At 41.0% G+C, this 12,556-nt stretch overlaps 2 protein-coding genes across 2 annotated transcripts; both read left to right on the plus strand.

The window, feature by feature from the left end:
- Positions 1 to 1,082: 1,082 nt before the first annotated feature.
- Positions 1,083 to 1,748, plus strand: LOC149250553 (uncharacterized). The gene has a single exon (XM_089453693.1). It carries the CDS (start codon positions 1,083 to 1,085, stop codon positions 1,746 to 1,748), a length of 666 nt encoding a protein of 221 aa, XP_089309819.1.
- Positions 1,749 to 3,659: 1,911 nt separating this feature from the next.
- LOC149250554 (uncharacterized) lies at positions 3,660 to 5,033 on the plus strand. Its single transcript, XM_089453694.1, has 2 exons — positions 3,660 to 3,726; positions 4,618 to 5,033. The coding sequence occupies exons 1-2, from the start codon at positions 3,660 to 3,662 to the stop codon at positions 5,031 to 5,033; spliced, it is 483 nt and encodes a 160-aa protein (XP_089309820.1).
- The last annotated feature ends 7,523 nt before the right edge of the window (positions 5,034 to 12,556 follow it).

Below are 12,556 nucleotides of genomic sequence, written 5' to 3' on the forward strand. Positions count from 1 at the left end.
AACCATCGCGTCCAATACCATGTGCGAAAAACATGCACAAAACCATAGGTAGGTTCGCCCAACCTAATATAGGGTCCAAAAAAAATTTTCCCGGGGCGCTGCCCCGGACCCCGTAGAGGGGGGCTACCCGCCCCCCGCTGCGCAATCGGCGCAACGAAGGGGGGATACCGCCCCCCTCTAACCCCCCGTTTTACTACGTAGGTTAGTCGTGGAAAGAATATAACACAACCCAACATTTATGGCCATTTCACCAAAAGCTGTCCATCCAACATTGAATCTGTGCAAGGGAAGGAGGACGGCTAGAACCAAGTCAAACGAACTAAAACTTCTCTCAAGGCTCAGAAGGCGGGAGGATCTAATGGCAATCCTCATCAGGGCCCTACTCAGCAAATCCCGTCTAAGACTGCCCCAGAAAACAGGTTTGATCCCGTCAGCTCTCAACCAAAGGACACCCATGAAGTCAAGGCCCAGAAATCAGCCTCTCCAGAGAAAGTTGGTCAGCCCAATCTTTCCAAGGACTCAGGCGTTGCAGAAATATCAAAAGGAACCCCAGAAGAAGTTGAGGAAGAGGACCAAGAATCGGAAGACTCGGAGGAGGAAGGAGAAATAGGAGACTCCCAAGCCTTTGTAAGGAGAGATACAAGAGGGCACAAAACAGATCGGGAGAAAAGGGAGCATGAAACGTATAAGGAAAAGTTACAAGGCAGCCAACCTACATTGGAGAAGTTGTTAGCAAAAAAACCAAAGATGGCTAGAAACCATCATCAAGGCTCCAAGGGAGCCCACCAAAGCAAAGGTAAATAATGAAAATAATCTCCTGGAACTGCAAGGGTATGGGGAGCAAAACCAAAGAAGAGGCTATAAGAAATTTAATAAGAATAGAAGCCCCAGACATACTCCTCCTCTAGGAGACTAAGATGGAGGACTCGGACCTCCTTCACTTAAGTAGAAAACTCTAGAATAAGAGCAAAGCAGCAGCTGTCTCAGCCCGAGGAGCCTCTGGAGGGCTGGGATCCCTATGGAATGATAGCATGTTCTCGCTAATAACTGAGATTTCAACCACCCACTGGTTGATGTTAAAGATGCAGCATTTAGTTACTAAAGAAACCTTTTGCCTCTTCAATGTTTATGTGCCGGTCAGCGTTGGAGAAAAAAAGACTTGCTGGAATTCATTAAGAAACCAAGTGGATCTGGGCACTCTAGAAAAAATCATCATTGCAGGAGACCTAAATCTCATGCTGCATTCTTCAGAAAAGCGTGGAGGAAGCATTGTGCGAGACCCAGCAAGGGAATGGGCAGAGGATCTTCTTCAAGACTGGGACCTGCTAGATATCAAGCCTGTTTCGGGTAAGTTCACGTGGTCAAATAAAAGAATAGGGCCTGGGCACATTGCAGCAAGGCTGGATAGATTCTTCGTGCAAATTTCCTTCCTTTTGCTTGGTTTAGATGCCAGTATGCATATTCTTCCCTGTAGCACCTCTGATCATAACCCCATCAAGCTGAACCTCCGAACTCACACTGATCTTGGCCCCATCCCCTTCAAATTCAGCCCTCTTTGGATCAAGGAACCCAGCTTCTTGCAGATTGTCAAGCAAAGTTGGTCTCAGCCAGTCAACGGATCTCCATTCTATATTTGGGAAGAAAAACTCAGAAGAGTGAAATCTGCCCTAAAGAGCTGGGCCAAAACTCTTCCTAACCCAGCTACTGAAAGGAAAAAGATCCAAAGCCTGCTAGATGCCCACCATTAGTTCTCGGAAGAGGCCTACATCTCCAAAGAAATCCTTGACAAAGAGGTCCATATTCAACAGCAATATCACAAAGCCTGCCTGAACGAAGAGGAAACATGGAGGTTCAAATCTCGCTGCCTATGGCTCAAAGTAGGAGACAAAAACACCTCATTTTTTCACAAACAATCTCAAGCCAGAAAAAGCTTCAACTACATAGCTGAAATCAAAGAAGAAGTTGTTATTCACAAAGACTTTACAGGCATCAAGCAGGCAGCCTTTCTCCATTTTCAAAATCTGTACAACGAAGAGGTGAATGGGACTTAGAACTCTTGTCTTCTGGACGGGGTTCCCTCTTCAATCTCAGCTGATATGAATCACCAGCTAGAAGCCAAAGTCACCATGGATGAGGTCAAAACTGCTCTCTTTGCCATGGACCCTGACAAAGCCCCAGGACCTGACGGTTTCTCTGCCAGATTTCTTCAATCCTGTTGGCACATTGTGGGAAAAGATCTCCTTAAAATGATCCAAAAATCACAAGCCTGTCAGAAAATTGGAGGAAGCACAAACTCCTCGTTCCTTACACTTATTCCGAAGGAGAAGGGCGCCAATTATTTCAACAGATTTCGTCCCATTTCTCTTTATAACATTAGCTACAAACTGATCACCAAAATCATTGCTAGCAGGCTAAAACACATCCTTCCTAAAATCATTCCAGAGAATCAAGGGGGCTTCATCCATGGAAGACAACTGGTGGACAACTTCATTTTAGTTCAAGAGGCAATCCTATCCAGCCACCAGCGCAAGGAAAGAGGTATGGCCATCAAACTGGACCTAGCAAATGCTTTTGATCGTGTTAGACATAGCTTTCTGTTGAATGGTTTAAAAAAAATTGGATTCGGAGAGAGCTTTATAAACTGGATCCGGGCTTGCATCTCGAATCCATGGATAGCTCCCCTAATTAATGGCAGAGCTGTTGGTTTCTTTAAAGCTACAAGAGGATTAAGGCAGGACTACCCCCTATCCCCTCTGTTGTTTGTTATCCAAGCCTTCGTTCTTAGCTTTCATTTAAACAAAAAAATGCAAGATCAGGAGATTCTAGGGATTTGTATTGCGAGAGGAGTTCAGAACATAAATCATGCCCTGTTTGCAGACGATACACTGCTTCTTGGGGCTGCTTCGATCCACTCAGCCACCAGATTCAAAGAGCCTCTAGATGAGTTTGGCATGATGTCTGGAAGCAGTCTCAACGAGGGAAAGTGTCACATCTACTGTTGGAATACCTCGCCCTCTATGCTCAATTCCATTGCTAGATGTTTAGGATTTGCTGCTTCAGCTGTATGGACCTCGTTTAAGTATCTAGGGATGCCTATCTTCCTCAAGCGTGCCTATAGCAGGGCTTGGATTCCTCAACTAGAAAAATTCAAGATCAAACTTCAAGCATGGGGCTATAACTGGTTAAATATAGCAGGAAAGTCAGTCCTGATCAAATATGTTCTCTACAGTCTCCCCTTATTCCAGTTCTCAGTGCTTCTAGCTCCTGTCGGCATTCTTCAGAAAATGGACCAGCACATTCGAAATTTCTTCTGGAAGGGGGGTAAGCAAAACGAGAGGAAAATCCCCCTGGTCAACTGGGAGACAGTCCTCAAACCTTAGATGAAGGGAGGCCTAAACTTCAAGAAGCTTCCCCTGCAAAACATCGCCATGGGAGCCAAGCTACTTTGGAAAATCATAGCGCCCAAGCCTGTCTAGGCTCAGCTAGCGCTTTGGAGGAAATGCTTTGCAGGCAAGAGGACAAGATGTCTGGACGGGCCTCTTCCCCAAGGCACCTCTTCATTCGCTAGACTTTGCTCTAAAGCTGCCCCTCTGATCCACTCCAAGGCCTATTAGATCCTTGGAAATGGAAAAAAAATCAACATATGGACAGATCGCATAATGGATCGCGATCTGATCGGTGACTGCCATTCCGTGAAGAAGCTGCATGATTGGATTACAAACACAGGTAAAGACACTCTCTAGGACATCTCCAAGTGGGAAGGGACGCATTGGGTTGGTTGGAACTTCCTTGATCCACCGGCGGAACTTCTATAGGACGTCGATCACCTCTGCGATATGTTAAATGGAGCTGCCCCTTCGCACATTCTCAGGAAAGACAGACGAGGTTGGGGCTCCTTAGCTGCGAGCTATACTGTTTCACGTGGCTATTCGAACCTTGCTTCAATTCCATATGTTCCTCCTGATCTGGCCCCGTGGAAGACTGTTTGGGGCATCCCATTGTTGCCCAAGATAGATATGTTTAGTTGGCTTCTATGCCACAGAAAAATCCTCACCGATGAGAACCTACAGAGGCGTGGTATTTATGGCCCGTCTAGATGCTCCTTGTGCAGAGAGAAGGCGGAATGTGTCACACATTTGGTATTAAAATGAAAATTTGCAGTGCAGGTCTGGAGAGAGCTGATGGAGCATTGTAATCCAAATTTCGAACTTCCTGCCTCCATAACCAACCTCTTCACTAACTGGCAGAATAGATATCTAGCTCCCCCTCCTAAAAACAAAGTGATAAAGGTCGCCTGGTCTTCCCTCCTCAAAATTTGTTGTTGGCAGATCTGGCTAGAGCGGAACAACAAAATCTTCAGAAACACCCAGCACGATGTCAAAGTGGTAGTGGATAAGGTAAAAATTCAGCTAAAAGAATTCCTGGAGGATCAAAAAGACGACTCGAATCTTAGTCAACTCGACATTATTTGGGGGACTTCCTTAAACCTGTAATTTCGTCAAGCCAACAGAAACATTATTCCTCTTGAGTAATGGCAAGTAAGGGGGATAAATAAGGAAGAATTTAAAGACTGGATCTCCAACCATAAGGTTTATTCTCTCTTTTTTGATGGGGCAGCAAAAGGAAATCCTTGCAAGGTTGGGGCAGGAGTAATGGTTAATAACACGGAAGGCATTCTGATCCACAGCTTTGCCTGGGGGCTGGGGTTCAATTCCAGCATTCAAGTGGAAGCATTGGCCCTCTACCAAGGTCTCAAGTTGCTATTGAATCTGGAAATCAAGGAGGCAATCATACGTGGGGATTCTCAAGTGATCATAAAGCTCATGGTGACCAATACTACCCCCCGGGACTTAAGATTAGCAAGGCTGATTCATAGAATTAGAAGCTTGGGGAAGTTGTTCCAAAACTTGAAATATTTTCATGTATTAAGAGATAACAACAAAGAAGCAAATCGTGAAGCAAATAAATCCGTACTTCTCTCTGCTGGGGCAATGATAAGGGACATGGAAGAAACATGGGATCCAATTCCATAATCATTTCAGCGGATATGTTTTATTCCCTTATTCTAAATCAGTTTGTTTGCATTTTCAAGCTTGGGAAAATCACAGAAATCAACTCCATTGTAGAACTCAAAAAGAGATGGAAGAGGAATACAAACCCTTCAGTACTTCAGGAGGTCGGTTCTATTTGGACCTGGACAACCCCCATTGTAATCAGAATTCTGGCATTTAGGCCAACCAGCTAATACAATCCATAGCCGTTCTTGTGAAAAAAAAAAAAACAAAATGTATACATTAATTTAGAAAAACCTTGTCAAAATCGAGCTAGCAATGTAGAAAATTGAACATGCTTAAGCCCGCTACAAATAAAAGTCTTCAATTCTTATAGAACTGTATAAGTCATGCAAAACCCTAGAAAACAAATAATAATAATAAAAAATTGAGGAATAAAATATTTTGAGCAATATTTCAATTAATAGTTTCACCCTTGCACAAGTACAACCAAAGGGGTTTGAAAATATTCTCCAACATTGAAGAGCGAACAAATTGATTAATAATAATAAGCTTCTCAAAATCCCAAAAATATCTAGTAACACTACTAAGCCAATTGTTTGGGGGGAAATCCACTAAATAATACCTAGCAAAATGACAACACACACACAAGTTAATAGACAAAACAAAACAAAAATATTATGAACATTGTTAAACAAAAAAAATGGTAGGAAAAGGATTACATTAGGGAATGTTTATTACCTTTGGATGATAGTTGCAACTCCCTTGGATAACCTTCTATGGACCAAAAAAAGTGAAGTTAACCTTAAAAATAGGGTAAAGATCAAGAAACAAATTACTATGATAAATTAGGTGACTGTACAAAAAAATACGTTAGTAATAACTTGAAGCAAGTCACTGAAGGAGATAACCAATTATTTATCCTAGACACTGAAGAATTTTAATGGAGAAACCCTAAAGCCCTCGATGTAAATATGTAACAGATAAACTCATATTTCATGATTCCAAATATGTGGTATAATAGTAATGCCATGAGATTTCTGGACAATAGAAGGAGGAGAGGTAGGTGATACATCTTATTATAATATCTGTCAATCCTCATGTGGTTGTGGAGCACTGAGAAGGTCTTGTGGGTCTTTTTAATTTAACACAACAAGATGTCCTTGTTGGAAAAACATAGAAACCCTAAAGGTATTATATTTTTTAATCCTAACAATAATAGTATTAATCTGAATAATTAAGACGGGAGGAAATGTCAATTAGGTGGAAAAAATATTTCTTTTAATCAAATAGGTAACAATACTTTCCTAATATTTTACCTATTAAAATAATATAGAGGATGTTGGAAATTGGAAGTCTAAAACCATTCTCCAAGAGTTGTAAGAGTCCATTGAGAGTTAGGAAAAACGAGACGAGAGAGGAAGAATTAGAAGTAATACCTTTCAGTGAACCTACAAAATGGAATTAAAACGAAAAGGTTAGTCAAATCTTTATCTCAACAAAACAAAGGAACTATAAAAATAGTTATACGCTCTCGACAAGGCATAGAGTCAACTGTTCAAAATTGACGGAAAAGTTTTAAAGAACACTCAAAAAAATGAAGTAGTACAATAGAATCCCTGCAAAATCATTAACCTACCAATGAAACCATAGAGTCATTCTAAGCATTGATCTAACATCAAAGGATTTAGTAAGTTTGATTGGACTTAGGTAAAAGTGATATACATGGCAATGCGAGTGGGATTCTCACCTATCTATAGAACCCTCCAGAAATATTAACAATTATACATGTAACTCTGAAATAGAGATGATTATAACGATATAAAATAATTCCACATTTGAAATTTTAAATTTATTAAAATGCCAACATGTTGACATGGTTGGAAATACGTAAACCAAGGGTGTCTTTTCGATGAAAAGTTCCAATCAGAGTTCGCATCATTTCATGTGGGATCTCTTCCAAAAATAAGACCTGACTATCATATGTTCTTGGATATTTTCCTTGGCTACGATGGTTGACACAAAAGAGTAATGTACATGTACTTCAGATGAACAAGTGAGTATTCCTTGTGGAATCTTCAGTTGCAGAATGTAGAAAGGTTCTTCTATAGAAGGGAAGATAAAAGTGAGCCTTTAAAATAAGAGTAATAGTAATAATTTAGTAAAGGCACATGAGCATATACATATGAATAAATCGTTGATCAACTAGAGAAATATTTCACATAGAAACAATTATTGTTAAAACACATACAACACACCTTCAACAACATAAGTAACAATGTCACTAAAATAGTTCAATTTCCTTAGTACAGATGAAAACAACATACATCGTAAAAATTCAAGGAATAATCTTATAGTATTTGTGACATACACATGAAAGTGTGTTGGCTCAATGAGCTTCAAGTATTAATAAAAACTTCCAAGATACATTAGTACAATGAACACCATTAGTTCCAATAGTGGAGCATTAGAGCAACCACTTGCTCCTCCAAAAGAACTATCTTCCTCTCTAATTCCTGGTAGAAGGAACTAAGTTGAAAAGTCCTTTGCATGAGCTATGAGGGGGTATATATAACAAATGGGGTGACTTTTCACCTCCCTTGTGACTCTTCAACTACCCTCGTAACATTTTGACTTCCATATGACCTTTTAACTCCATTGCTTTTCACATTCAGTTGATGACTTTTGGACTTCCACTTTACATTACATTTCTCAAATATGAAATTTACATAATCATTTTCACAAATGATGCAGAAAAAGATGACTCATAGAACATCTTGACATGAAACCTTGGAAAGACATGACATGGATTTCACGACGATATGATAATGTCAAGCCATTATTTCTGTTGCTATCTTCATGTCTTCCTGAAATATAGTACATGTTCTTCATCTCCCTCCATTAAGTATTGAAGGTAGGGAGTCTTCACTATGATCTTGATATCTATCTATTGTTGCAATCTGGTGTCCCTTATTCTTCTTGTTCAATGATCAAATTTCTCTTTGTAGCTACAAAGGTGTTTTCTAGCAAGGTCTCCTTCTTTATCTCCTTCATCATCATCTTGTAATAACATGATATGTTATGAAACCAGCTCAAGAGAAGATAGATCAACGCCTTATAATTCAGCCTCTTCGAGGGGGAAACCTCCTTTACATTACATAAATTAATATTCTTGGATGATTCAAATGACAAAACCTCCTTTCTATATATAGGAGTCTAAGGAGTCACAATATAACCCAGCCGACCTAACAATAATAATATAAAGCCACAAAAATAACAATAGAGGGATTCTATGGGGCACAGTAATAACAATATGGGGATAATAGGGGCACAACAATATTAATAAGGGATGCAACTACAATAGTAATGGGGTAATCACTAGTATTATAGGGACCCAACATGCCCCTCTCCTTCAAAAAAGTGTTGTCCTCAACGCTTGAGTAGTTATGGATGCTTCTGTATAAAATTCTCATCCTCCCACTGTTATATACATTTTTTTGCCTTACAGCTATAAGCATGAAATGTCCGTAAACCAAGGGATCCTAAGTCCCTAAAAGTGTTGTTCCATCTCCTAAAGAAACAAGGTCAAAAAATTACAGCTTCTCCCAGAAGTTCTCCACCAGAAACTACTCAAAACTAGTCAAATCAGGATCATTTCAGATGCTCCACTAGCTAGCTGCGTTGCAAAGCACCCAAATACACTGGCTAGGTGCGTTGCAATGCACTTGAATGCACTACCAGGGTGCGTTGAGCGGGAAATGACAAGTGGCAGAGTCATTCCGCGAGGTGGAGAGACAATGGAAGCTTCCAGAATCTTCTCCAATGACACTTGCCTCACTGAATTCGACCAGTGATGAGTAAGAGGCTCTCAGTCTCCAAGTGGAAGAAAGAACTGACAGAGAGAAGCCACTAATCAATTCATGATCTGACTCATCCTCTTTGCACACATCTATATATGGATCCCTCACCAAGAGATCCAGAGGCTGGAATTTTGTACATTGCAGAGAATTGATGTTGGTTTTGTGATAGATATCAGAGTATTGGGTGATTTATGCTTTGTTGGAGGTGAAGAAGGGATTCTATGCTGGGAGGTTGATGCTGGATCAGGAATCATCGGTTGTAACTCCTCCTGGATCTTCTTGTTTTATCAATAAAACTACTTGAGTTTCTCCTACATGCTTGTATATCTGATGTGTGTTATATTTGTATGTTTAGTTTAAAACTGATCCTAAACTTTTTATGAACATAAATCCATATCTTTGTGTAGTTTCTCTCTTCTGTGAACTTTCAGGAACTTGGTGACGCTGGGCAAGTGAGGGAGCAGATCGGTGGAAGCTGGCAAAGAGAAGAGAGATTGGATCGAACAACTAACGCAAGACACAGGTCGGTTCATCTTAATCATCTTCGTTTATAGTTCATAAAGGAGAATACAAGAGTAGTTTTCCCTGTTTGTTTCTGAGGTCTCTGTCACAACCCTGTGGGATAGGGTCGTTCTGAATAGACACTTTTCCCGAAAACAAAATGGCGACTCCATTGGGGATCGTGTCTAGTTAGTTTATTTGTGTTTCTATTGTTGTTCGTCTCATAAACTTAGGAGTAGCGAATCGAACTGCATTTGCCATTTACAAATGCAAAGTAGACATCTGCTACCCTAGTCCATTCACTGGGCCTGTTTATGATCTGAACAGTTGACTCACAAATGATCTGATTACCCTTTGTGATAGCTCTTAAACCTCTTGTAAATCAACCCTCTGATTGTACACAATTGATTGCTTTTACCCAGCCAAAAACCATAGATTAAACTGCAAACCGTGACCCAGAACCCGGAGAGATTTCTCGTTTCTGCTTCAGCGCAGGATCTGTGAAGAGACTCTGCATTTCAGCGCAGTTCCCGAGAGGGCTACCTGCGTTGCAATTCAGTTTCTCTGTGTAGCAGGTGCGTTGATCAGCCTAGCCCTGCCTAGCTGAGGTTCTTTGCTCACTTTTTCCAGTTTTGCCTCTGATTTTTGCAGCCTGTGATCAGTGTGTTTGTCTATTTAAAAGCCCCTTTTCTTTGCCTTAATTCCACCTAAGTTGTATAAAAGAAACTGTATTTGTTTTTGTGTGTTTTTTACGTCATTTACAGTTTCCCATTGCAAAAGTAAACTAGTCATACTGTCGCCCTTAGATCTAGATCTGTCGTAAGTGTCGTTTTGATCTTAGGAGAGAGTATATTTGCTGTTGACAGTTGGTTACGCTTTTAATTTTGCCTTTGGCTTGAATTCGTGAATTTCTAGTGTCTAAATAAGTGTTTACTTCAAAATCATAAAGTGTCGTAATCGTCTCTACCTTTTGATTTCGAAAAGAAGCTTGTTTGTGTTTTTCACTTGAAAGCGAATCCAAATTTATACAACAACTTTCTTTTTAGGCATCAATATTAAGAAAGTGGAAAACAAATACATGCACAAGTGCATTTGCATATTGACAGTTTGTATGGCTTGATTTATGAATAGTTCATTTACAGTGTGCTCTTTGCTCTTTGAGAAAAGATTGTGTCTTTCTTTTCCCCTTGTAGCTAGGATTTTCATTGCTGAAAAGAGATAAAAGCTTGCTTATCATCTTTAGATTGCATTTTAGGAATTACATCTACATCTCGTGGTGAACCCAAAAGGAAAACTTCATAAGAAAGATCAACCTAAAATAAATTCAATGAACTTAACAACGCTTTGTAACTTAACGCACAACATCTAGAGGTCTAGGCTAGAGACGTATTCCGGCGTCGTAAAGCCTGGTAACTGTTGTGCTCACCGATGGTTGGGTGATTCCTCCACTTTGAGACAATAAGTGCCAGTACGGACTTGTGCTCCCACGTACCGTCGAGTATATATTGGGAGACCCCTATAGGCATAAAACCTTTATCCATAGGAAGCCGTGTCGGCCGCCCTACTGATCGCAATGCACTGAACACAGTATTCAGGAAGATTGACTGTCGTACCCTAAAAAGTATTTTGCAGTTTTGCGATTGGTTTGGTACTCCCTCTACCTAGATCTCCAGAGCAGTCCCTTTTGTTCCTTTTCAGACTCCTTAACGGAAAAGGTCCATCTGAGCACTTGTCACTTCAGGCTCATTAAAAATCGAAGGAGACTAGAGTCATCTTTTTTTTTTTCTCGACTCTTTAAAACTGAAAAAACAAAGTTGTGTCAAAGAATGTTAAAATTTATTTTAAACGGAATATTCATACCCTTTTCCTGCGTTGATCTTTAGGTTGAGAAAATGGAGCCTACCAACCAAGGAATTCCCCTTGGTGGAAATCCTAGTCCCTTCTCCTCTTGGGGAGATGTTGGTGTGCCCCATATGGCCACATTGTCGCTTCCAGGACTGACAATTGGTTTGTCAGTATGGCTCTTCTCAACCAATGTCGTTCAGAACACCACTATTCCTGAACAATCGAATCAACAATTAGACGAGTCTAGAGTTTCCCACCAGCCTTCTACTTCCTCTAATTCTTCCTCTCCTCCTTCCTCTTCGCTTGACGGGATTGGTAAATCTAAAATCCAAGTTCCTAAGGAGAAGAAGGAAAAGAAGAAGAAAGAGAAAAAGAAGAAGGAGCCAAAGGCGAATAAAGGAAAACGAGTGTCGTCTAATGAGAATCCACACACAGCACCGACCAGGCCTAAATCGCCATGTGTCATTTGTAGAGGAGACCACTTTCACAAAGATTGTCCTTGCATCCCCCGGATACTAAGGGACTGGTCTCCTCGTTTGCACAATCCGGTGTCATCAACCTCTGGAGATCATGTTGAAAGCACACCATCAACTAGTGAAAGTGAAGCCCCAGGACAAAAAGGGAAAGCTAGATTTCCATGTAGACTGTGCGAAGGTGACCATGCCCTCCACCGTTGTCCCTTCTTAGACGAAGCTAAAAGATTTTTGGATGATCGTCCGGTTTCACCGATACGACTTCCTCCTGGATATAAAAAACTCTTGCCAAGTTCGTCACTAGTTGAGAACCCAGCTGGCCCGCTCAAGTGGTCGGCTGAAGCGTCTATCATTGAGGATAAACCAACTGAATCCATAGCAGACGAAATTCAAAAGGTCGAGGCGGCAGTTGACCCGGTCTTGCCTTCAGAGGTTTTATCTTTGAATGATACAGTCACTAAAGAGAACAAGGATGACACCGTCCAAATTCTCTTCATCAACACAGACTCCGACGAACATGGGGGCAATCCACCCATTCCTTTACCGCAGGAAGGAAGTTCGTCAGAGCCATACCCGGCCGTCTACTCGGTCCCACCGCCAAGCAACCTAGTTGTATCCTTTGACTGGAATCAACTAGGCAGACCCCATTTTCCAGCAAGCATACCATTCCGAATTATCGTTCAAATATATAGAATGGTCATGGCTGGCACCATCATAGATGAGGGGGCTTCTGTGAGTATCCTTTCCTCTATTGCTTGGAAAGCTCTTGGTTCGCCATCGCTGCTACCTGAAATGAGAAATCTGACAGGCTTTGATAAAGGAACCAGTCGACCTTTAGGGATCCTTCCCGATGTGCCCATAACAT

The sequence above is a fragment of the Pinus tabuliformis genome, chromosome 7, assembly GCF_031772625.1.
Source record: "Pinus tabuliformis cultivar Carrire ecotype Pingquan chromosome 7, CPIR1, whole genome shotgun sequence".
NCBI lineage: Eukaryota > Viridiplantae > Streptophyta > Pinopsida > Pinales > Pinaceae > Pinus > Pinus tabuliformis.

Bases quoted from the DNA above. Each gene is read 5' to 3' on its own strand.
- LOC149250553 (XM_089453693.1), top strand. From the start codon at position 1,083: ATGCAGCATTTAGTTACTAAAGAAACCTTTTGCCTCTTCAATGTTTAT.
- LOC149250554 (XM_089453694.1), top strand. From the start codon at position 3,660: ATGGATCGCGATCTGATCGGTGACTGCCATTCCGTGAAGAAGCTGCAT. The intron at 3,727-4,617 runs GTAAAGACACTC...TTGATGGGGCAG, and splicing joins TGATTGGATTACAAACACAG to CAAAAGGAAATCCTTGCAAG.